Below are 27,407 nucleotides of genomic sequence, written 5' to 3'. Positions count from 1 at the left end.
CTACAAGGGTGCATTCTCAGCCCTCTCCTGTACTCCCTGTTCACCTATGACTGCGTGCCAGGCACGGTTCCAACTCAATCATCAAGTTTGTGACACTACTGTGGTAGGCTTGATGACCAACAACGACGAGTCGGCCTACAGGGAGGAAGTGAGGGCCCCCAGAGTGTGGTGTCAGGATAATAATTTCCATACACTTAGGTTGGAGTCATAATTAAAACTCATTTTTCAACTACTCCACAAATTTCTTGTTAACAAACTATAGTTTTGGCAAGACGGTTAGGACATCTCCGTGCATGACACAAGTACTTTTTCCAAGGATTGTTGACAGACAGATTATTTAATTTAGAATTCACTGAATCACAATTCCAGTGGGTCAGAAGTTTACATACACTAAGTTGACTGTGCCTTTAAACAGCTTGGAAAATCCAGAAAATGATGTCATGGCTTTAGAAGCTCCTGATAGGATAATTAACATAATTTGAGTCAATTGGAGGTGTACCTGTGTGTACCTGTGGATGTATTTCAAGGCCTAGCTTCAAACTCGTTGCCTCTTTAGTTGACATCTTGGGAAAATCTGAAGATATCAGCCAAGACCTCAGAAAAAAATGGTAGACCTCCACAAGTCTGGTTCATCATTGGGAGCAATTTCCAAACGCCTGAAGGTACCACGTTCATCTGTACAATCAATAGTACGCAAGTATACACACCATGCGACCACGCAGCCTTCATACCGCTCAGAACTGTTTGGACATAATGACCATCTTTTGTTTAGAGGAAAGGGTGAGGCTTGCAACCCGAAGAAGACCATCCCAACTGTGAAGCACTGGGGTGGCAGCATCATGTTGTGGTGGTGCTTTGTTGCAGAAGAGACTGGTGCACTTCACAAAACAGATGGCATCAAGAGGCAGGAAAATTATGTGGATATATTGAAGCAACATCTCAAGACATCAGTCAGGAAGTTAAAGCTTGGTCGCAAATGGGTCTTCCAAGTGGACAATGACCCCAAGCATACTTCCAAAGTTGTGGCAAAATGGCTTAAGGACAACAAAGTCAAGGTATTGGAGTGGCCATCACAACGCTCTGACCTCAATCCTATAGAAAATGTGTGGGCAGAACTGAAAAAGCGTGTGCGAGCTAGGAGGCCTACAAACCTGACTCAGTTACACCATCTCTGTCAGGAGGAATGGGCCAAAATTCATCCAACTTATTGTGGGAAGCTTGTGGAAGGCTACGTTTGACCCAAGTTAAACAATTTAAAGGCAATGCAACCAAATACTAATTGAGTGTATGGAAACTACTGACCCACTAGGGGTGTAATGAAAGAAATTAAAGCTGAAATAACTAATTATCTCTACTACTATTCTGACATTTCACAAACTTAAAATAAAGTGGTGATCCTAACTGACCTAGAACAGGGAATTTTTACTAGGATTCAAAGTCAGGAATTATTCAAAACTGAGTTTAAATGTATTTGACTAATGAGTATGTAAACTTCTGACTTCAACTGTGTGTGAAATGTGTGACAGATTACCTGTGACAGTCAGGGAGACAGGTGAGCCATTAAACATTCCTCCAGATGTTATGAATCTGAACCTGTACCCAGCAGAGTCACACAATCTCAGGTCTGTGATTCTCAGGGTACAGTCACTCTCCTTATCCCCAAGGTACTCTATATGACCCTCATACCCTGGCACTGAGCTCAGATCTTCAGCCTCCAGACCAGACCATTTAGTAAACCAGAAAGCTTGTTTGATCTCATGATAACTGGGATATGTGTAAGAGCAGGATATGTTCACTGTTGACCCCTTCAAAGCACAGATACTCTGATGGGTGTAAGTCACACTCCAACACTTCTGACCTGAAATACAAGAAGATAATATAACACCTTATATAAATCTTCAATTACAATATCTACTACTATACACTGATGTTGTAAAAGTTAAAAACAACATGTTGAATAGTTTACAGAACTGAGAAAAAAACGGAATTATTGAATAATGATCAATATTCCGTATCACAACTTTAAACACCATTGTATTCATAAGAAATTTGTATTAAAAAGTCCACACTCACACACTGCTGGAGCAGGGAGATCCTCGTGGCCTTTTACAGCACAGGAGTAACTGTCTGCATCACTAAAGGAGTCTGAGTCCAGGCTGGAAGTGTCCTGTTATGAACTTGAGTGAAGACCCAAAAGCGGTTTTAACAGAAAACAGAGTTCTTTAATGAAAAAACAGGAATGGCATAAATCCTCTTCCAACGTTGTCAGCGGAACAAAAAGAACGTTAGTATAGTGCAGGATGCACCTGCCAGGCAGACTACGACAGGACAGGACAAGGTGGAAGCAAACGAGACGACAGCTTGCTTCTGGCATCAAAAAACACAAACAAGAATCAGACACTGAAAGTAGCAGGAACAGAGAGAGAAATAGAGACCTAATCAGAGGGAGAAGAGAGAACAGGTGGGAACGAGTGAATGAGCTAGTTAGGGGAGATGTAGAACAGCTGAGGAATGAGAGACAGAGAAGGTAACCTAAAAAGACCAGCAGAGAGAGACAGAGTGAAGAGAAAGGACAGGAACAGACATAACAAGACATGACAGTACCCCCCCCCCCACTCACCGAGCGCCTCCTGGCGCACTCGAGGAGGAAACCTGGCGGCAACGGAGGAAATCATCGATCAGCGAACGGTCCAGCACGTCCCGAGAGGGAACCCAACTCCTCTCCTCAGGACCGTACCCCTCCCAATCCACTAGGTACTGATGACCACGGCCCCGAGGGCGCATGTCCAAAATCTTACGAACCCTGTAGATGGGTGCGCCCTCGACAAGGATGGGGGGAGGGACGAGCGGGGGCGCGAAGAACGGGCTTAACACAGGAGACATGGAAGACCGGGTGAACGCGACGAAGATAGCGCGGGAGAAGAAGTCGCACTGCGACAGGATTAATGACCTGAGAAATACGGAACGGACCAATGAACCGCGGGGCCAACTTGCGAGAAGCTGTCTTAAGGGGAAGGTTCTGAGTGGAGAGCCATACTCTCTGACCGCAACAATATCTAGGACTCTTGGTCCTACGCTTATTAGCGGCCCTCACAGTCTGCGCCCTATTACGGCAAAGTGCCGACCTGACCCCCTTCCAGGTGCGCTCGCAACGCTGGACAAAAGCCTGAGCGGAGGGGACGCAGGACTCGGCGAGCTGAGATGAGAACAGCGGAGGCTGGTACCCGAGGCTACTCTGAAAAGGGGATAGACCGGTAGCAGACGAGGGAAGCGAGTTGTGGGCGTACTCTGCCCAGGGGAGCTGTTCTGACCAAGACGCAGGGTTACGAAAAGAAAGACTGCGTAAAATGCGACCAACAGTCTGATTGGCCCGTTCGGCTTGACCGTTAGACTGGGGATGAAAGCCGGACGAGAGACTGACGGAAGCCCCAATCAAACGGCAAAACTCCCTCCAAAATTGAGACGTGAACTGCGGGCCTCTGTCGGAAACGACGTCAGACGGAAGGCCATGAATTCGGAAAACATTCTCGATAATGATCTGAGCCGTCTCCTTAGCAGAAGGGAGCTTATCGAGAGGAATGAAATGAGCCGCCTTAGAGAATCTATCGACAACCGTAAGAATAACTGTCTTCCCCGCTGATGAAGGCAGTCCGGTGATGAAATCTAAAGCGATGTGAGACCACGGTCGAGAGGGAATGGGAAGCGGTCTGAGACGGCCGGCAGGAGGAGAGTTCCCAGATTTAGTCTGCGCGCAGACCGAACAAGCGGCGACAAATCGACGCGTCACGTTCCCGAGTGGGCCACCAGAAACGCTGGCGAATGGAAGCGAGCGTACCCGAACGCCCGGGGTGGCCGGCTAACTTGGCAGAGTGGGCCCACTGAAGAACGGCCGGACGAGTAGGAACGGGAACGAACAGAAGGTTCCTAGGACAAGCTCGCGGCGACGGAGTGTGAGCGAGTGCTTGCTTTACCTGCCTCTCAATTCCCCAGACAGTCAACCCGACAACACGCCCCTCAGGGAGAATCCCATCGGGGTCGGTGGAGACCTCAGAAGAACTGAAGAGACGAGATAAAGCATCAGGTTTGGTGTTTTTTGAGCCCGGACGATAAGAAATAACAAACTCGAAACGAGCGAAAAACAGAGCCCAACGAGCCTGACGCGCATTAAGTCGTTTGGCTGAACGGATGTACTCAAGGTTCCTATGGTCAGTCCAAACGACAAAAGGAACGGTCGCCCCCTCCAACCACTGTCGCCATTCGCCTAGGGCTAAGCGGATGGCGAGCAGTTCGCGATTACCAACATCATAGTTACGTTCTGACGGCGATAAGCGATGAGAGAAAAACGCGCAAGGATGGACCTTGCCGTCAGAGAGAGAGCGCTGAGAAAGAATGGCTCCCACGCCCACCTCTGACGCGTCAACCTCAACAACAAACTGTCTAGAGATGTCAGGTGTAACAAGAATAGGTGCGGATGTAAAACGATTCTTAAGAAGATCAAAAGCTCCCTGGGCGGAAACGGACCACTTAAAGCACGTCTTAACAGAAGTAAGGGCTGTGAGGGGAGCTGCCACCTGACCGAAATTACGGATGAAACGACGGTAGAAATTAGCGAAGCCCAGAAAGCGCTGCAGCTCGACGCGTGACTTAGGAACGGGCCAATCAATGACAGCCTGGACCTTAGCGGGATCCATCTTAATGCCCTCAGCGGAAATAACGGAACCGAGAAAGGGACAGAGGCGGCATGAAAAGTGCACTTCTCAGCCTTCACATAAAGACAGTTCTCCAAAAGGCGCTGGAGGACGCGTCGCACGTGCTGAACATGAATCGAGAGAGACGGTGAAAAAATCAGGATATCGTCCATGTAAACGAAAACAAAAATGTTCAGCATGTCTCTCAGGACGTCGTTAACTAGTGCCTGAAAGACAGCTGGAGCGTTAACGAGGCCGAAAGGAAGAACCCGGTATTCAAAGTGCCCTAACGGAGTGTTAAACGCCGTCTTCCACTCGTCCCCCTCCCTGATGCGCACGAGATGGTAGGCGTTACGAAGGTCCAATTTGGTGAAGAACCTGGCTCCCTGCAGGATCTCGAAGGCTGAAGACATAAGAGGAAGCGGATAACGATTCTTAACTGTTATGTCATTCAGCCCTCGATAATCCACGCATGGGCGCAGGGACCCGTCCTTCTTCTGAACAAAAAAAACCCCGCTCCGGCGGGAGAGGAGGAGGAGACTATAGTACCGGCGTCGAGCGAAACCGACAAATAATCCTCGAGAGCCTTACGTTCGGGAGCCGACAGAGAGTATAATCTACCCCGGGGGGAGTAGTTCCCGGAAGGAGATCAATACTACAGTCATACGACCGGTGTGGAGGAGAGAAGTGGCCTTGGAACGACTGAACACCGTGCGCAGATCGTGATACTCCTCCGGCACCCCTGTCAAATCGCCAGGCTCCTCCTGTGAAGAAGAGACAGAGGAAACAGGAGGGATAGCAGACATTAAACAGGTTACATGACAAGAAACATTCCAGGATAGGATAGTATTACTAGACCAATTAATAGAAGGGTTATGGCGCACTAGCCAGGGATGACCCAAAACAACAGGTGTAAAAGGTGAACGAAAAATTAAAAAAGAAATGGTTTCGCTATGATTACCAGAGACAGTGAGGGTTAAAGGCAGCGTCTCACGCTGAATCTTGGGGAGAGAACTACCATCTAAAGCGAACAAGGCCCTGGGCTCCCCTAACTGTCTGAGAGGAATGTCATGTTCCCGAGCCCAGGTCTCGTCCATAAAACAGCCCTCCGCCCCAGAGTCTATCAAGGCACTGCAGGAAGCAGATGAACCGGGCCAGCGGAGATGGACCGGAAAGGTAGTGCGTGATCCAGAAGGAGAGGCCTGAGTAGTTGCGCTCACCAGTAGCCCTCCTCTTACTGATGAGCTCTGGCTTTTACTGGACATGAGGTGACAAAATGACCAGCGGAGCCGCAGTAGAGACAGAGGCGATTGGTGATTCTCCGTTCCCTCTCCTTGGCCGAGATGCGAATACCCCCAGCTGCATAGGCTCAGCATCCGAGCCGGCGGAGGAGGGTGGCAGTGATGCGGCAGGTGGCAGTGATGTGGAGAGGGGAGCAACGGAGAACGTGAGCTCCTTTCCACGAGCTCGGCGACGAAGATCAAACCGTCGCTCTATGCGAATAGCGAGAGCTATTAAGGAGTCCAGACTGGAAGGAACCTCCCGGGAGAGGATCTCATCCTTAACCTCGACGAGGAGACCCTCCAGAAAACGAGCGAGCAAAGCCGGCTGCTCCAGTCACTAGAGGCAGCGAGAGTGCGAAACTCAATAGAATAATCCGTTATGGATCGATTCCCCTGACATAGGGAAGACAGGGCCCTGGAAGCCTCCTCGCCAAAAACAGAACGGTCAAAAACCCGTATCATCTCCTCCTTAAAGTCCTGATACTGGTTAATACACTCAGCCCTCGCCTCCCAGACTGCCGTGCCCCACTCACGCGCCCGTCCGGTAAGGAGAGAAATGACGTAGGCGATGCGGGCTGCGCTCCTGGAGTAAGTGTTGGGCTGGAGAGAGAACACCACATCACACTGAGTGAGGAATGAGCGGCACTCAGTGGGCTCCCCAGAGTAACACGGCGGGTTGTTGATCCTGGGCTCCGGAGACTCGGAAACCCTGGAAGTGGGCGGTGGATCGAGGTGGAGTTGGTGAACCTGTCTTGTGAGGTCGGAGACTTGGACGGCCAGGGTCTCAACGGCATGTTGAGCAGCAGACAATTCCTCCTCGTGTCTGCCTAGCATCGCTCCCTGGATCTCGACGGCGGAGTGAAAAGGGTCCGGAGCCGCTGGGTCCATTCTTGGTCTGATTCTTCTGTTATGAACTTGAGTGAAGACCCAAAAGCGGTTTTAACAGAAAACAGAGTTCTTTAATGAAAAAACAGGAATGGCATAAATCCTCTTCCAACGTTGTCAGCGGAACAAAAAGAACGTTAGTATAGTGCAGGATGCACCTGCCAGGCAGACTCCGACAGGACAGGACAAGGTGGAAGCAAACGAGACGACAGCTTGCTTCTGGCATCAAAAAACACAAACAAGAATCAGACACTGAAAGTAGCAGGAACAGAGAGAGAAATAGAGACCTAATCAGAGGGGAAGAGAGAACAGGTGGGAACGAGTGAATGAGCTAGTTAGGGAAGATGTAGAACAGCTGAGGAATGAGAGACAGAGAAGGTAACCTAAAAAGACCAGCAGAGAGAGACAGAGTGAAGAGAAAGGACAGGAACAGACATAACAAGACATGACAGTGTCCTCCTTTACTTTGTGTCCGTTCTTGTACCAGATGTAGGTGGGGTTGTCAGTCAGAGTACAGGTGGTGCTACAGGTCAGTGTCTTATCCTGATGTCCACCAGTCACCTTCACCTGAAGACCTGGAGAAACAACAATATCACTGTAAATCCCTTTATCACTGACTTATCACTCCAATACAAAGATGGAAGAAATCCTATGTTACAGACATAAACACAAACCAATACATTTTCCTGAACTAAATGAAATTCAACAGTTTAAGATATTGAATGTATCAGTACCTGTGACAGACAGAGAGACTCCAGGGCGGCCAATATATTTCTCTCCGGTCTGATCTGTTATAAATCTGAACTTGTACTCAGCAGAGTCACTATCCCTTAGATCTGTTATTCTCAGTATGTGACCATTCTTCTTAACCCCATGATACTCCAGACGACCTGCATAGTCTGGGTCCTGACCTAGATCTTCAGGTTCAACACCAGTCTCCATTTTAGTGAACCAGGAGGTTGATGTGACTGTACCTCTGGGATATGTGTAAGAGCAGGTCAGCTCCACTGTTGACCCCTTCAAGGTACAGATACTCTGAGTGGTGTAAGTCACACTCCAGCCATCCTGACCCAGTACCACTGAAACAGTCACGCAACACAATGGTGTCAGAATTAAGCCAGGCTAAGGGACAGATCAAGAGACAACAGATCAAGGTGTGCCATGCTACTATAGCTTGTGAAGCCTGGCCTACCGTAAATCTTCAATTAGCCTGGGTGTTTATTTGCCTACCGGTAAATCACTTAGAAACAACAGGCACTTTATTACAGACAGGCTTCTATTTGAGCCAGGCTTCTATTTTCTTAATGCACACTGCTTTCACTCATTTGCATAGTTAATAGTTTAATTCCAGCGTTCATTTCCAACATTTTAATACATTTCTTAATTTCCTTCACTAATGTGATCCTACAGATCGCAATATACTGAGGGGCCCCAAAATAGCGATGGGTTGTCAAAACTTTTTGTTATTGATTTTTGAAGGGTTTTGTATTGGCCACAGGGGAGGGTAGTGCGTTGTTTCTCTGGTTTACATTTGCAGGTTTTACTCTAATTTCTTCCATGCTAGCTGAATGTCCTCATCTTCTTGCATGGCCTCCACTATATCAAGGTGTTTGGGTACTTCCATTATACACTACGCTTTTACACATGCATAGTCTACCTACCACAGGTTAGTATAGTCTACCTACCACAGGTCAGTATAGTCTACCTACCACAGATCAGTAGAGTCTACCTACCACAGGTCAGTATAGACTACCTACCACAGGTCAGTATAGTGTACCTACCACAGGTCTGTAGAGTCTACCTCCCACAGGTCAGTATAGTCTACCTTCCACAGGTCAATATAGTCTACCTACCACAGGTCAGTATAGTCTACCTACCACAGGTCAGTATAGTCTACCTACCACAGGTCAGTATAGTCTACCTACCACAGGTCAATATAGTCTACCTACCACAGGTCAGTATAGTCTACCTACCACAGGTCAGTATAGTCTACCTACCACAGGTCAGTATAGTCTACCTACCACAGGTCAGTAGAGTCTACCTACCACAGGTCAGTATAGTCTACCTACCACAGGTCAATATAGTCTACCTACCACAGGTCAGTATAGTCTACCTACTACAGGTCAATATAGTCTACCTACCACAGGTCAGTAGAGTCTACCTACCACAGGTCAGTAGAGTCTACCTACCACAGGTTAATATAGTCTACCTCCCACAGGTCAGTATAGTCTACCTACCACAGGTTAATATAATCTACCTACCACAGGTCAATATAGTCTACCTACCACAGGTCAGTATAGTCTACCTACCACAGGTTAATATAATCTACCTACCACAGGTCAGTATAGTCTACCTACCACAGGTTAATATAATCTACCTACCACAGGTTAATATAGTACACCTACCACAGGTCAGTATAGTCTACCTACCACAGGTTAATATAATCAACCTACCACAGGTCTGTAGAGTCTACCTACCACAGTTCAGTAGAGTCTACCTACCACAGGTCAGTATTGTCTACCTACCACAGGTCAGTATAGTCTACCTACCACAGGTCTGTAGAGTCTACCTACCACAGGTCAGTATAGTATACCTACCACAGGTCAGTATAGTATACCTACCACAGGTCAGTAGAGTCTACCTACCACAGGTCAATATAGTCTACCTACCACAGGTCAGTAGAGTCTACCTACCACAGGTCAGTATAGTCTACCTACCACAGGTCAGTATAATATACCTACCAAAGGTCAGTAGAGTCTACCTACCACAGGTTAATATAGTCTACCTACCACAGGTCAGTAGAGTCTACCTACCACAGGTCAGTATAGTATACCTACCACAGGTCAGTATAGTATACCTACCACAGGTCAGTAGAGTCTACCTACCACAGGTCAATATAGTCTACCTACCAAAGGTCAGTAGAGTCTACCTACCACAGGTCAGTATAATATACCTACCACAGGTCAGTATAATATACCTACCAAAGGTCAGTAGAGTCTACCTACCACAGGTTAATATAGTCTACCTACCACAGGTCAGTATAGTCTACCTACCACAGGTCAGTATAGTCTACCTACCACAGGTCAGTATAATATACCTACCACAGGTCAGTATAGTATACCTACCACAGGTCAGTATAGTCTACCTACCACAGGTCAGTATAATATACCTACCAAAGGTCAGTAGAGTCTACCTACCACAGGTTAATATAGTCTACCTACCACAGGTCAGTATAGTCTACCTACCACAGGTCAGTATAGTATACCTACCACAGGTCAGTAGAGTCTACCTACCACAGGTCAGTATAGTCTACCTACCACAGGTCAGTAGAGTCTACCTACCACAGGTCAATATAGTCTACCTACCACTGTTCAGTATAGTCTACCTACCACAGGTCAGTATAGTCTACCTACCACAGGTCAGTAGAGTCTACCTACCACAGGTCAATATAGTCTACCTACCACTGTTCAGTATAGTCTACCTACCACAGGTCAGTATAGTATACCTACCACAGGTCAGTAGAGTCTACCTACCTATACACCCAGACTATACTCTATTTTAGAAAGAGTACATTAACCAAGACCATACGTACATTTATGACAGCTGGATACAGGAAGAAGGATGGAAGCAAGATAACTGATGACTAACACGTGAAACATAAGCATGCAATGCACACATTATTTTTAGAACATGGAAAGAGTTCTACCCTCATTATAACCTAACCAAAAGCAGATATGGGCGTTAGTGGGCGTGAACGAGAAAGCTCTGGGATGTGAAGAAAATAATGGACAGGTCAAGGGAAGCTATTTTCATATAGAGGGAGGGGAATATGTTATGCAAAGACAGAATCCTATAAAGGCAGGACTCTGTAATATGAGAAGTTAGTCTCTTTCCATGGAGGGGCTCGGCCCTGTTATGTTTGTGATAAGGTCCTTCCATGGAAGGGCTCAGTTTTGCTACGTTCTTGTAAGAGTGTTATATTTCTGAGACAATTCTCCACGACAATTGCTGTATACATATATTGACATAGGTGATCATACCACTAGAGTGATCACATGTATGAAATCAGCTACACCCTTATGTGGAGTGCAGAACTTACTCTGAAACATACACACTGTATTTCGATTGTCAACTTCTGTCTTTAATTGCATTAACTTCTTGACGCTAGGGGTCAGATTATATACATATATATATATTTTTAAATAACGTTCCCAAGGTAAACAGACTATTTCTCAGGCCCAGATCATAGAATATGCATATAATTTACAGATTAGGATAGAAAACACCCCAAAGTTTCCAAAACTGTCAAAATATTGTCTGTGAGTATAACAAAACTGATTTTGCAGGAGACAACCTGAGGAAATCTAACCCGGAACTGATTTTTTTTTACATCTGTGTTTCATTGCCTGTCTTTCTTTATTTAAAGGGGTATCAACCAGATTCCTTTTCCAATGGCTTCATCAGGCTGTGACCAGGCGTTAGAAATAGTTTCAGGCTTTTATTTTGAAAAATTAGCAAGATTTTTCAAAACTAGTCAGGTGTCCATTGATTAGTTCCTGCGCACGAGAGCGGAAGCTCTTCATTTTCTTTCTCTCTTTTATTGAATAGGTTACGGTCCGGTTGAAATATTATCGATTATGTCTGTTAACGTCTTCGATATAGGGGGCGCTCTTTTAATTTTTGGATGAAAAACATTCCCGTTTTAAACAAGATATTTTGTCACGAAAAGATGCTCGACTATGCATATAATTGACAGCTTTGGAAAGAAAACACTCTGACGTTTCCAAAACTGCAAAGATATTGTCTGTGAGTGCCACAGAACTGATGTTACAGAAAAAACCCAGATCAAAATACAATCAGGAAGTGCCGCATTTTTTGAAACCGCCTCATGGCAATGACTCCTTATATGGCTGTGGAGGATCTAGGAGTCAGCTTACCTTTTCCACGTTTTCCCCAAGGTGTCTGCAACATTGTGACATATTTGTAGGCATATCATTGGAAGATTTACCCTAAGAGACTACATTTACCAGGTGGTCGCTTGGTGTCCTCCGTTGCAATTATTGCGTAATCTCCAGCTGCATCACTTTTCCGTTTGCTACTGAGTAGAAACCCAACTGCCACGAAGGATTTATCATCGAATAGATATGTGAAAAACACCTTGAGGATGATTCTAAACAACGTTTGCCATGTTTCTGTGGATATTATGGAACTAATTTGGAAAAAAGTTTGGCGTTGTAGTGACGGCATTTTCCTGACTTTTTCTTAGCCAAACGTGATGAACAAGACGGAGCTATTTCGCCAACACAAATAATGTTTTTGGAAAAAATGAACATTTGCTATCCAACTGAGAGTCTCGTCATTGAAATCATCCGAAGTTCTTCAAAGGTAAATTATTTTATTTGAATGCTTTTCTTGTTTTTGTGAAAATGTTGCCTGCTGAATGCTAGGCTTAATGCTATGCTAGGCTATCAATACTCTTACACAAATGCTTGTGTAGCTTTGGTTGAAAAGCATATTTTGAAAATCTAAGATGACAGTGTTGTTAACAAAATGCTAAGCTTGTGTTTGAATATATTTATTTCATTTCATTTGCGATTTTCATGAATAGGAAACATTGCGTTTTGGTAATGCGCTTGAGGCTATGATTACGCTCCCGGATACGGGATTGCTCGTCGCTAGAGGTTAATGTCAGAACCTCAAATATAGGAGGATAAATGTTCATTCCTCTACGGTCCGTCAAGCTGTACAGCAGCCTAAAGACTCACCACCAGGTTCAATGATAGCTCCTATCACCAAGCTGAGGCTAATCAGCAGTGGCTCACACACACAGTCTTGTACAACAAACCTTGTGGGGACACAATTCAGTCCTGTTCACAATCCTATTTTCCTTTACCTCGACCCCAAAACCTACTAACCCTAGCTCCTAAACCTAACTCTAACATTCATTCAAACCCCCTAGAACTTACATTTGATCTTGTGGGAACTAACAACATTTTTGTCCGTTTACTCTTATTGTGGGGACTTCTGGCTGATAATGCCACACACGGAGACCATCTGTAGGAGAGACCATGTGTAGGGAAGGCAAATAAGCCCATGGAGTCTGTATCAAATCTAGAGAGCTGGTTATTAAGGATGAAGCAAAGTTAAAACACACATCCTACACAGTATAGATGTCAACCCTACTCCATATCAGACTGGTCCTAAAGGGCCCTCAGATAAATCAGCTGTGTCACACGCAGACACACACTTAGGCCCACATGCACACACACCCTGCAGTGCTACAATGTTTGTTTACATGTCTATTTTACCCTGGTTAATCATCTCATCAATATGTAGATCAACACTCCTACCCTGAGACACTTTATGAATACTGGCCCTGATATAACAACCAAAACACAGCTCAAAACATAACAACAAGTAAAATTATACATTACCCTCAAGAATATGACTTGACTGAAAACAAAACCAGAAACTATATTTCAAGATATTGTTAAGAGTACTTAGAGTGAAGTGAAAGGGAGAGGTATTGTACAGGGAGTCAACATACTGGCAGTTAGTGTGAATTCTGTTGTTGACACATATTTAACTGTCCTTTCCTTCCTCTTTGGATGATGACCAGACCAGCATCTCAGAAAAAGGGATGTTCCTGTATTTCAATACATATTGTGCAACAGATATACAGCATATCTACTTGCCTTCATTTTAAGGAAAGGGACTACATTTTTTAAATTAGCTAAATGTTTCAAATATTCAATGTGATATTTTGACTACACAGAGAACCATTTAAACAATGTGTAGACTACAGGGGGCTTGATGCGGTTGCTCGGTGATTTCTGACGCATCTGAAAGCACTCTATACTTTTTAGAATGTTTACAATTTCCTATGTGTTGTCTTGTCCTTCTGAGTTCTGTATATACAGGTCAAATTCTCCAAGATGTCACTCAAGTAGAACCCATTCCATTTTAAACCCATGACCATCACTCCTCATCAGCTGTATCAAATTAATACTGACGGTTCCAGTGTTCCAGACTAGAGCTCTCCATACTGGTATCTCAACATTACTGCACCATCCTAATAATAATGTCCTCAATGTTGGGTTAATAACAACATAACAAACTGAAAATACATTAGATAAACTAGTGGAATAACGAAACTGTTTACTTGACAAAGTTACAGTTAACTTCTTATGGATGGGGGGCAGTATTGAGTGGCTTGGATGAAAAAGGTGCCCGAAGTAAACGGCTTGCTCCTCAGTCTCAGTTGCTAATATATGCATATTATTATTAGTATTGGATAGAAAACACTCTGAAGTTTCTAAAACTTTGAATGATGTCTGTGAGTATAACAGATCTCATATGGCAGGCAAAAACCTGAGGAGAAATCAAAACCGGAAGTGAGAAATCTGAGGATGGTATGTATTCAACACAGTTCCCATTGGAATCCCCTTTAGATATTAATGAAGTTGCACTTCCTAGGTCTTCCACTAGATGTCAACCGTCTATAGAAATTTGAACGAGGCTTCTACTGTGTTGTGGGACTGAATGACAGCAGAATGAATCAGGTGTCTCTGACAGTCAGCCATTTCCTGGTCAAGCGCATTTCACATGATAGCGACCTGCGTTCCATGACTCCTCAAGACACTAAGGATTACTCCGGTTGGAACTTTATTGAAGATTAATGATAAAAACATCCTAATGATTGATTCTGTACTTAGTTTGAAATGTTTCTTCGACCTGTAATATAACTTTTTGAAGTTTATGTCCGACGCTGACCAGAGCGAGCGTTTGGATATGTATACCAAACGCGCTAACAAAAGTAGCTAATTGGACATAAATAATGGACATTATCGAACAAATCAGGTATTTATTGTAGACCTGGGATTCCTGGGAGTGCATTCTGATGGAGATCATCAAAGGTAAGGGAATATTTAGCATGTCATTTATGGTTTATGTTGACCACAACATGGTGGAAATTTTGACATGATTGTTCTGAGCGCCGTCTCAGATTATTGCATGGTTTGCTTTTTCCATAAAGTACAAAAAAAATCTGACACAGCGGTTGCATTAAGGACTGGGGCGGCAGGGTAGCCTAGTGGTTAGAGTGTTGGACTAGTAAACAGAAGGTTGCAAGTTCAAACCCCCAAGCTGACAAGGTACAAAGCTGTCGCTCTGCCCCTGAACAGGCAGTTAACTCACTGTTCCTAGGCCGTCATTGAAAATAAGAATTTCTTCTTAACTGACTTGCCGAGTTAAATAAAGATTTTTTAAAAAGGACAGGTGCCGAGTTAAATAAAGATTTTTTAAAAAGGACAGGTATATCTATTATTCCATGTGTATAACTTGTATTATCATCTACATTTATGATGAGTATTTCTGTTGAAATGATGGCTATGCAAAATCACTGGATGTTTTTGGAACTAGTGAAAGTAATGCGCCAATGTAAACTCAGATTTTTTTTATATAAAAATGAACTTTATCAAACAAAACATACATGTATTGTGTAATAAGAAGTCCTATGAGTGTCATCTGATGAAGATCATCAAAGGTTAGTGATTCATTTGATCTCAATTTTTGTGACTCCTCTCTTTGGCTGGGAAAATGGCTGTGTTTTTCTGTGGCTTGGTGGTGACCTAACATAATCGTTTGTGGTGCTTTCGCCGTAAAGACTATTTGAAATCGGACACTGTGGTGGGATTAACAACGAGACTACCTTTAAAACGGTATAAGATACATGTATGTTTGAGGAATTTTAATTATGAGATTTCTGTTGTTTTGATTTTGGCACCCTGCACTTTCACTGGTTGTTGTCATATCATCCCGTTAACGGGATTGCAGCCCAAATTAAGCAAACACTGTTGTAGTAGAATTTGCCACTATCATATTCTGTTACACTGTTGGTCCTTCTGTACAATAGAGGAGGATGGTGGGCAGAGACATAGGAGGAGAGGCTCATTGTAATGGCTGGAATATAATTATGGGACCATTTATTCCATTCCAGCCTTTACAATGAGCCTGTCCTTCTATATATCTGCCCATCAGCCTCCTCCGTTGTACAGTACCGGTAGTAGTAGAGGGATCAGTACCATCATCCCCATTGTGATTCTGTGTTGAATGTATAGGCAAATGTAGCCTGTTACCACAGGCCTGTTGTCCATGTGTAGGTTTATGTAGCCTGTTTTCCATGTGTAGGTTTATGTAGCCTGTTATCATTATAAGTCTAACGGAACCTGTTGTCCACATATAGTCTAATGTAGCCTGTTATCCATATAGTCTAATGTAGCCTGTTATCAATATATGTCTAACGGAGCCTGTTGTCCACATATGGCCTAATGTAGCCTGTTGTCCATACAGTTGAAGTCGGACGTTTACATACACCTTAGCCAAATACATTTAAACTCAGTTTTTAACAATTCCTGACATTTAATCCCAGTAAAAATATCCTGTCTTAGGTCAGTTAGGATCACCACTTTGATTTAAGAATGTGAAATGTCAGAATAATAGTTGAGAGAATGATTTATTTCAGCTTTTATTTATTTCATCACATTCCCAGTGGGTCTGAAGTTTACATACTAATTGAGTGTATTTGGTAGCATTGCCTTTAAATTGTTTAACTTGTGTAAAACCTTTTGGGTACATTCCTCAAGCTTCCCGCAATAAGTTGGGTGAGTTTTGGCCCGTTTTGGCCCATTTCACCTGACAGAGCTGGTGTAACTGAGTCAGGTTTGTTGTCCTCCTTGCTCGCACACGCTTTTTCAGTCTGCCCACAAATTTTCTATAGGATTGAGGTTAGGGCTTTGTGATGGCCACTCCAAAACCTTGACTTTGTTGTCCATAAGCCATTTTGCCACAACTTTGGAAGTATGCTTGGGGTCAATGTGTCACGTCTAATCAAGGTGGGTGGAATCAGGCGCAGAGAGCAGATAGCGATATGACAGTTTATTCTCCGGCGAACAAGAAACACGGTCAACCCAACACACACAGGGTGAACAATCCAACACAGGATAAAGACAGACCAGAGAATATAAACACAAGATACACCGACTGACATGAATACACAAATAACAATCCCACACAAAACAAGGGCGGGACAACCTACTACATATACAGACACTAATTAACTAAACAACACACAGGTGAAACCAATCAGACAAAACCAACCGATACACGAAAAGGGATCGGTCGGTAGTGGCTAGTAGGACGATGACGACGACCGCCGAGCACCACCCGAACAGGCAGGAGAGCCAACCTCGGCGGAAGTCGTGACACAATGTCCATTTGGAAGACCCATTTGCGATCAAGCTTTAACTTTCTGACTGTCTTGATGTTGCTTCAATATATCCACATTTTCCTTCCTCATGATGCCATTTATATTGTGAAGTGCACTAGTCCCTCCTGCAGCAAATCACCCCCCAAATATGATGCTGCCACCCCTGTGCCTCACGGTTTGAATTGTTTTCTTCAGCTTGCAAGCCTCCCCCTTTTCCTCCAAACATAACAATGGTCATTATGGCCAAATTGCTCCCAAGGATGAACCAGACTTGTGGAGGGCTCCAATTTGTTTTCTGAGGTCTTGGCTGATTTCTTTTGATTTTCCCATGATGTCAAGCAGAGGCAATGAGTTTGAAGGTAGGCCTTGAAATACATCCACAGGTAAACCTCACCTCCAATTGACTCAAATCATGTCAATTAGACAATCAGAAGCTTCTAAAGCCATGACATCATTTTCTGGAATTTTCCAAACTTTTTAAAGGCACAGTCAACTTATGTATGTAAACTTCTGACCCACTGGAATTGTGATACAGTTATTTATAAGTGAAATAATCTGTCTGTAAACAATTGTTGGAAAGTAATTGTTGGAAAATTTACTTGTGTCATGCATAAAGTAGATGTCCTAACCGACTTGCCAAAAGTTAACAAAACATTTGTGGAGTGTTTTAATGACTCCAACTTAAGTGTATGTAAACTTCCGACTTCAACTGTACCTATGTGAGAGTGGATTCTCAGCCCTCACTAGCATGAACACTGAATACAGGCACAGACTGTGTGTGGAAAATGATTTAAGACTGAGACTCTCTCCAATACAACCCAACGTTGCAGAGTTATGTGCATCCTTTCAAGCACACCCATCTCGTGAGTTACTCACAATGAACAAATAAGGTTTTATATGTAAGATGGCAAAATAATGAGCAAAATTATTCACTAATATTATATTATTTTTTGTGCCCTGGTCCTATAAGAGCTCTTTGTCACTTCCCACGAGCCGGGTTGTGACAAACTCACACTCATTCTTATGTTTAATAAATGTATTGTATAGTGTGTGTGTGGCAGGCTTACAATGATGGCAAAAAAACTATATTTGAGAGTGCTAGACGGGGTACACAACTGGAAGTTGAATGTTTGAAGGGGTACGGAACTATAAAAAGTTTGGGAAACACTGATCTGAACCAACAACACTTACTGGCAGTGCAGGGAAACAAGATGTAGCCTCCTGTAAGTGTGAATTCTAAACAGGGAGATAAGACATTAACATGCATAAACAGCATCTCAGAAGAGGGTTGCATTTCTTCATTTGAGGAGTGGGCCATACATTTTTTAAAGAGGAAAAATGTGACCCATTCCCATCACTCCTCATCAGCTGTATCAGTGTTACTGAATGTTCCAGTGTCCTAGACTAGAGTGCTCCCTACTGGCATCTCAACATTACTGCAGCCTCCAGTCTTCATATGATGTCCTCATTCATTTGGGCAGTAAGAGGAAAACAAAAAATTGCTCTACCAGCGGAGCCACAGGGAACTATATCCTGTATAGTCGAATGTGTTCAGATTCCTGATACCCCACCATCACTGTCTCATGTTAATACTACTCCTAAACACAACCCACCATCACTGTGTCTCATGTTAATACTACTCCTAAACACAACCCACCATCACTGAGTCTCATGTTAATACTACTCCTAAACACAACCCACCATCACTGTGTCTCATGTTAATACTACTCCTAAACACAACCCACCATCACTGTGTCTCATGTTAATACTACTCCTAAACACAACCCACCATCACTGTGCCTCATGTTAATACTACTCCTAAACACAACCCACCATCACTGTGTCTCATGTTAATACTACTCCTAAACACAACCCACCATCACTGTGTCTCATGTTAATACTACTCCTAAACACAACCCACCATCACTGTGTCTCATGTTAATACTACTCCTAAACACAACCCACCATCACTGTGTCTCATGTTAATACTACTCCTAAACACAACCCACCAACACTGTCTCATGTTAATACTACTCCTAAACACAACCCACCATCACTGTGTCTCATGTTAATACTACTCCTAAACACAATCCACCATCACTGTGTCTCATGTTAATACTACTCCTAAACACAACCCACCATCACTGTCTCATGTTAATACTACTCCTAAACACAACCACCATCACTGTGTCTCATGTTAATACTACTCCTAAACACAACCCACCATCACTGTGTCTCATGTTAATACTACTCCTAAACACAACCCACCATCACTGTGTCTCATGTTAATACTACTACTAAACACAACCCACCATCACTGTGTCTCATGTTAATACTACTCCTAAACACAACCCACCATCACTGTGTCTCATGTTAATACTACTCCTAAACACAACCCACCATCACTGTGTCTCATGTTAATACTACTCCTAAACACAACCCACCATCACTGTGTCTCATGTTAATACTACTCCTAAACACAACCCACCATCACTGTCTCATGTTAATACTACTCCTAAACACAACCCACCATCACTGTCTCATGTTAATACTACTCCTAAACACAACCCACCATCACTGTGTCTCATGTTAATACTACTCCTAAACACAACCCACCATCACTGTGTCTCATGTTAATACTACTCCTAAACACAACCCACCATCACTGTGTCTCATGTTAATACTACTACTAAACACAACCCACCATCACTGTGTCTCATGTTAATACTACTCCTAAACACAACCCACCATCACTGTGTCTCATGTTAATACTACTCCTAAACACAACCCACCATCACTGTGTCTCATGTTAATACTACTCCTAAACACAACCCACCATCACTGTGTCTGATGTTAATACTACTCCTAAACACAACCCACCATCACTGTGTCTCATGTTAATACTGCTCCTAAACACAACCCACCATCACTGTCTCATGTTAATACTACTCCTAAACACAACCCACCATCACTGTGTCTCATGTTAATACTACTCCTAAACACAACCCACCATCACTTTGTCTCATGTTAATACTACTCCTAAACACAACCCACCATCACTGTGTCTCATGTTTATACTACTCCTAAACACAACCCACCATCACTGAGTCTCATGTTAATACTACTCCTAAACACAACCCACCATCACTGTGTCTCATGTTAATACTACTCCTAAACACAACCCACCATCACTGTCTCATGTTAATACTACTCCTAAACACAACCCACCATCACTGTGTCTCATGTTAATACTACTCCTAAACACAACCCACCATCACTGTGTCTCATGTTAATACTACTCCTAAACACAACCCACCATCACTGTGTCTCATGTTAATACTACTCCTAAACACAACCCACCATCACTGTGTCTCATGTTAATACTACTACTAAACACAACCCACCATCACTGTGTCTCATGTTAATACTACTCCTAAACACAACCCACCATCACTGTGTCTCATGTTAATAATACTCCTAAACACAACCCACCATCACTGTGTCTCATGTTAATACTACTCCTAAACACAACCCACCATCACTGTGTCTCATGTTAATACTACTCCTAAACACAACCCACCATCACTGTGTCTCATGTTAATACTACTCCTAAACACAACCCACCATCACTGTGTCTCATGTTAATACTACTCCTAAACACAACCCACCATCACTGTCTCATGTTAATACTACTCCTAAACACAACCCACCATCACTGTGTCTCATGTTAATACTACTCCTAAACACAACCCACCATCACTGTCTCATGTTAATACTACTCCTAAACACAACCCACCATCACTGTCTCATGTTAATACTACTCCTAAACACAACCCACCATCACTGTGTCTCATGATAATACTACTCCTAAACACAACCCACCATCACTGTGTCTCATGTTAATACTACTCCTAAACACAACCCACCATCACTGTGTCTCATGTTAATACTACTCCTAAACACAACCCACCATCACTGTGTCTCATGTTAATAATACTCCTAAACACAACCCACCATCACTGTGTCTCATGTTAATACTACTCCTAAACACAACCCACCATCACTGTGTCTCATGTTAATACTACTCCTAAACACAACCCACCATCACTGTGTCTCATGTTAATAATACTCCTAAACACAACCCACCATCACTGTGTCTCATGTTAATACTACTCCTAAACACAACCCACCATCACTGTGTCTCATGTTAATACTACTCCTAAACACAACCCACCATCACTGTGTATCATGTTAATACTACTCCTAAACACAACCCACCATCACTGTGTCTCATGTTAATACTACTCCTAAACACAACCCACCATCACTGTCTCATGTTAATACTACTCCTAAACACAACCCACCATCACTGTGTCTCATGTTAATACTACTCCTAAACACAACCCACCATCACTGTCTCATGTTAATACTACTCCTAAACACAACCCACCATCACTGTCTCATGTTAATACTACTCCTAAACACAACCCACCATCACTGTGTCTCATGATAATACTACTCCTAAACACAACCCACCATCACTGTGTCTCATGTTAATACTACTCCTAAACACAACCCACCATCACTGTCTCATGTTAATACTACTCCTAAACACAACCCACCATCACTGTGTCTCATGTTAATACTACTCCTAAACACAACCCACCATCACTGTCTCATGTTAATACTACTCCTAAACACAACCCACCATCACTGTGTCTCATGTTAATACTACTCCTAAACACAACCCACCATCACTGTCTCATGTTAATACTAGTCCTAAACACAACCCACCATCACTGTGTCTGATGTTAATACTACTCCTAAACACAACCCACCATCACTGTGTCTCATGTTAATACTGCTCCTAAACACAACCCACCATCACTGTCTCATGTTAATACTACTCCTAAACACAACCCACCATCACTGTGTCTCATGTTAATACTACTCCTAAACACAACCCACCATCACTGTGTCTCATGTTAATACTACTCCTAAACACAACCCACCATCACTGTCTCATGTTAATACTACTCCTAAACACAACCCACCATCACTGTGTCTCATGTTAATACTACTCCTAAACACAACCCACCATCACTGTGTCTCATGTTAATACTACTCCTAAACACAACCCACCATCACTGTGTCTCATGTTAATACTACTCCTAAACACAACCCACCATCACTGTGTCTCATGTTAATACTACTACTAAACACAACCCACCATCACTGTGTCTCATGTTAATACTACTCCTAAACACAACCCACCATCACTGTGTCTCATGTTAATACTACTCCTAAACACAACCCACCATCACTGTGTCTCATGTTAATACTACTCCTAAACACAACCCACCATCACTGTGTCTCATGTTAATACTACTCCTAAACACAACCCACCATCACTGTGTCTCATGTTAATACTACTCCTAAACACAACCCACCATCACTGAGTCTCATGTTAATACTACTCCTAAACACAACCCACCATCACTGTGTCTCATGTTTATACTACTCCTAAACACAACCCACCATCACTGAGTCTCATGTTAATACTACTCCTAAACACAACCCACCATAACTGTGTCTCATGTTAATACTACTCATAAACACAACCCACCATCACTGTGTCTCATGTTAATACTACTCCTAAACACAACCCACCATCACTGTGTCTCATGTTAATACTACTCCTAAACACAACCCACCATCACTGTGTCTCATGTTAATACTACTCCTAAACACAACCCACCATCACTGTCTCATGTTAATACTACTCCTAAACACAACCCACCATCACTGTGTCTCATGTTAATACTACTCCTAAACACAACCCACCATCACTGTGTCTCATGTTAATACTACTCCTAAACACAACCCACCATCACTGTCTCATGTTAATACTACTCCTAAACACAACCCACCATCACTGTGTCTCATGTTAATACTACTCCTAAACACAAACCACCATCACTGTCTCATGTTAATACTACTCCTAAACACAACCCACCATCACTGTGTCTCATGTTAATACTACTCCTAAACACAACCCACCATCACTGTCTCATGTTAATACTACTCCTAAACACAACCCACCATCACTGTGTCTGATGTTAATACTACTCCTAAACACAACCCACCATCACTGTGTCTCATGTTAATACTGCTCCTAAACACAACCCACCATCACTGTCTCATGTTAATACTACTCCTAAACACAACCCACCATCACTGTGTCTCATGTTAATACTACTCCTAAACACAACCCACCATCACTGTGTCTCATGTTAATACTGCTCCTAAACACAACCCACCATCACTGTCTCATGTTAATACTACTCCTAAACACAACCCACCATCACTGTGTCTCATGTTAATACTACTCCTAAACACAACCCACCATCACTGTGTCTCATGTTAATACTACTCCTAAACACAACCCACCATCACTGTCTCATGTTAATACTACTCCTAAACACAACCCACCATCACTGTGTCTCATGTTAATACTACTCCTAAACACAACCCACCATCACTGTCTCATGTTAATACTACTCCTAAACACAACCCACCATCACTGTGTCTCATGTTAATACTACTCCTAAACACAACCCACCATCACTGTCTCATGTTAATACTACTCCTAAACACAACCCACCATCACTGTGTCTCATGTTAATACTACTCCTAAACACAACCCACCATCACTGTGTCTGATGTTAATACTACTCCTAAACACAACCCACCATCACTGTGTCTCATGTTAATACTGCTCCTAAACACAACCCACCATCACTGTCTCATGTTAATACTACTCCTAAACACAACCCACCATCACTGTGTCTCATGTTAATACTACTCCTAAACACAACCCACCATCACTTTGTCTCATGTTAATACTACTCCTAAACACAACCCACCATCACTGTGTCTCATGTTTATACTACTCCTAAACACAACCCACCATCACTGAGTCTCATGTTAATACTACTCCTAAACACAACCCACCATCACTGTGTCTCATGTTAATACTACTCCTAAACACAACCCACCATCACTGTGTCTCATGTTAATACTACTCCTAAACACAACCCACCATCACTGTGTCTCATGTTAATACTACTCCTAAACACAACCCACCATCACTGTGTCTCATGTTAATACTACTCCTAAACACAACCCACCATCACTGTGTCTCATGTTAATACTACTCCTAAACACAACCCACCATCACTGTGTCTCATGTTAATACTACTCCTAAACACAACTCACCATCACTGTGTCTCATGTTAATACTACTCCTAAACACAACCCACCATCACTGTCTCATGTTAATACTACTCCTAAACACAACCCACCATCACTGTGTCTCATGTTAATACTACTCCTAAACACAACCCACCATCACTGTCTCATGTTAATACTACTCCTAAACACAACCCACCATCACTGTGTCTCATGTTAATACTACTCCTAAACACAACCCACCATCACTGTCTCATGTTAATACTACTCCTAAACACAACCCACCATCACTGTGTCTGATGTTAATACTACTCCTAAACACAACCCACCATCACTGTGGCTCATGTTAATACTGCTCCTAAACACAACCCACCATCACTGTCTCATGTTAATACTACTCCTAAACACAACCCACCATCACTGTGTCTCATGTTAATACTACTCCTAAACACAACCCACCATCACTTTGTCTCATGTTAATACTACTCCTAAACACAACCCACCATCACTGTGTCTCATGTTTATACTACTCCTAAACACAACCCACCATCACTGAGTCTCATGTTAATACTACTCCTAAACACAACCCACCATCACTGTGTCTCATGTTAATACTACTCCTAAACACAACCCACCATCACTGTGTCTCATGTTAATACTACTCCTAAACACAACCCACCATCACTGTGTCTCATGTTAATACTACTCCTAAACACAACCCACCATCACTGTGTCTCATGTTAATACTACTCCTAAACACAACCCACCATCACTGTGTCTCATGTTAATACTACTCCTAAACACAACCCACCATCACTGTGTCTCATGTTAATACTACTCCTAAACACAACTCACCATCACTGTGTCTCATGTTAATACTACTCCTAAACACAACCCACCATCACTGTCTCATGTTAATACTACTCCTAAACACAACCCACCATCACTGTGTCTCATGTTAATACTACTCCTAAACACAACCCACCATCACTGTCTCATGTTAATACTACTCCTAAACACAACCCACCATCACTGTGTCTCATGTTAATACTACTCCTAAACACAACCCACCATCACTGTGGCTCATGTTAATACTGCTCCTAAACACAACCCACCATCACTGTCTCATGTTAATACTACTCCTAAACACAACCCACCATCACTGTGTCTCATGTTAATACTACTCCTAAACACAACCCACCATCACTTTGTCTCATGTTAATACTACTCCTAAACACAACCCACCATCACTGTCTCATGTTAATACTACTCCTAAACACAACCCACCATCACTGAGTCTCATGTTAATACTACTCCTAAACACAACCCACCATCACTGTGTCTTATGTTAATACTACTCCTAAACACAACCCACCATCACTGTGTCTCATGTTAATACTACTCCTAAACACAACCCACCATCACTGTGTCTCATGTTAATACTACTCCTAAACACAACCCACCATCACTGTGTCTCATGTTAATACTACTCCTAAACACAACCCACCATCACTGTCTCATGTTAATTCTACTCCTAAACACATCCCACCATCACTGTGTCTCATGTTAATACTACTCGTAAACACAACCCACTATCACTGTGTCTCATGTTAATACTACTCCTAAACACAACCCACCATCACTGTGTCTCATGTTAATACTACTCCTAAACACAACCCACCATCACTGTCTCATGTTAATACTACTCCTAAACACAACCCACCATCACTGTGTCTCATGTTAATACTACTCCTAAACACAACCCACCATCACTGTGTCTCATGTTAATACTACTCCTAAACACAACCCACCATCACTGTGTCTCATGTTAATACTACTCCTATACACAACCCACCATCACTGTGTCTCATGTTAATACTACTCCTAAACACAACCCACCATCACTGTGTCTCATGTTAATACTACTCCTAAACACAACCCACCATCACTGTGTCTCATGTTAATACTACTCCTAAACACAACCCACCATCACTGTGTCTCATGTTAATACTACTCCTAAACACAACCCACCATCACTGTGTCTCATGTTAATACTACTCCTAAACACAACCCACCATCACTGTGTCTCATGTTAATACTACTCCTAAACACAACCCACCATCACTGTGTCTCATGTTAATACTACTCCTAAACACAACCCACCATCACTGTGTCTCATGTTAATACTACTCCTAAACACAACCCACCATCACTGTGTCTCATGTTAATACTACTCCTAAACACAACCCACCATCACTGTGTCTCATGTTAATACTACTCCTAAACACAGCCCACCATCACTGTGTCTCATGTTAAAACTACCCCTAAACACAACCCACCATCACTGTGTCTCATGTTAATACTACTCCTAAACACAACCCACCATCACTGTGTCTCATGTTAAAACTAATCCTAAACACAACCCACCATCACTGTGTCTCATGTTAAAACTAATCCTAAACACAACCCACCATCACTGTGTCTCATGTTAATACTACTCCTAAACACAACCCACCATCACTGTGTCTCATGTTAATACTACTCCTAAACACAACCCTCCATCACTGTGTCTCATGTTAATACTACTCCTAAACACAACCCACCATCACTGTGTCTCATGTTAATACTACTCCTAAACACAACCCACCGTCACTGTGTCTCATGTTAATACTACTCCTAAACACAACCCACCATCACTGTGTCTCATGTTAATACTACTCCTAAACACAACCCACCATCACTGTCACGCCCTGACCATAGAGAGCCTTTTTTATTCTCTATGTTGGTTAGGTCAGGGTGAGAGTGGGGTGGGTAATCTAGTTTTTTTTTCTATGTTGGTCTGGTATGGTTCCCAATCGTTGTCTCTGATTGGGGATCATATTTAGGCAGGCATTTAGGCAGGCATTTCCCCACTGTGTTTTGTGGGATCTTGTTTTTTTGTTGTTGTCTGTGAGCACTCCTGAACGTCACGTTTCGGTTATTCTTTACTGTTTTTGTGCGTTTCATTAAATAAATGTGGAACCAGATGACGCT

At 43.0% G+C, this 27,407-nt stretch overlaps 1 protein-coding gene across 1 annotated transcript in view; it reads right to left on the bottom strand.

Moving 5' to 3' along the window:
* Positions 1–27,407, bottom strand: part of LOC135532587 (sialoadhesin-like) — a 35,406-nt gene that overhangs the window by 5,609 nt on the left and 2,390 nt on the right. The window contains exons 4-7 of the mRNA XM_064960063.1: positions 7,831–7,935; positions 7,322–7,431; positions 2,074–2,167; positions 1,532–1,858 (exon numbers count right to left, since the gene is read on the bottom strand). Of these exons, the coding sequence (XP_064816135.1) occupies positions 1,532–1,858; positions 2,074–2,167; positions 7,322–7,431; positions 7,831–7,935 (636 nt within the window). The remainder of the gene's footprint in view (positions 1–1,531; positions 1,859–2,073; positions 2,168–7,321; positions 7,432–7,830; positions 7,936–27,407) is intronic.

This window comes from Oncorhynchus masou, unplaced genomic scaffold (assembly GCF_036934945.1).
Source record: "Oncorhynchus masou masou isolate Uvic2021 unplaced genomic scaffold, UVic_Omas_1.1 unplaced_scaffold_1923, whole genome shotgun sequence".
Classification (NCBI taxonomy): domain Eukaryota; kingdom Metazoa; phylum Chordata; class Actinopteri; order Salmoniformes; family Salmonidae; genus Oncorhynchus; species Oncorhynchus masou.
Note: the sequence above shows the minus strand (reverse complement) of the source record. Positions and strands in the feature narration are given on the sequence as shown.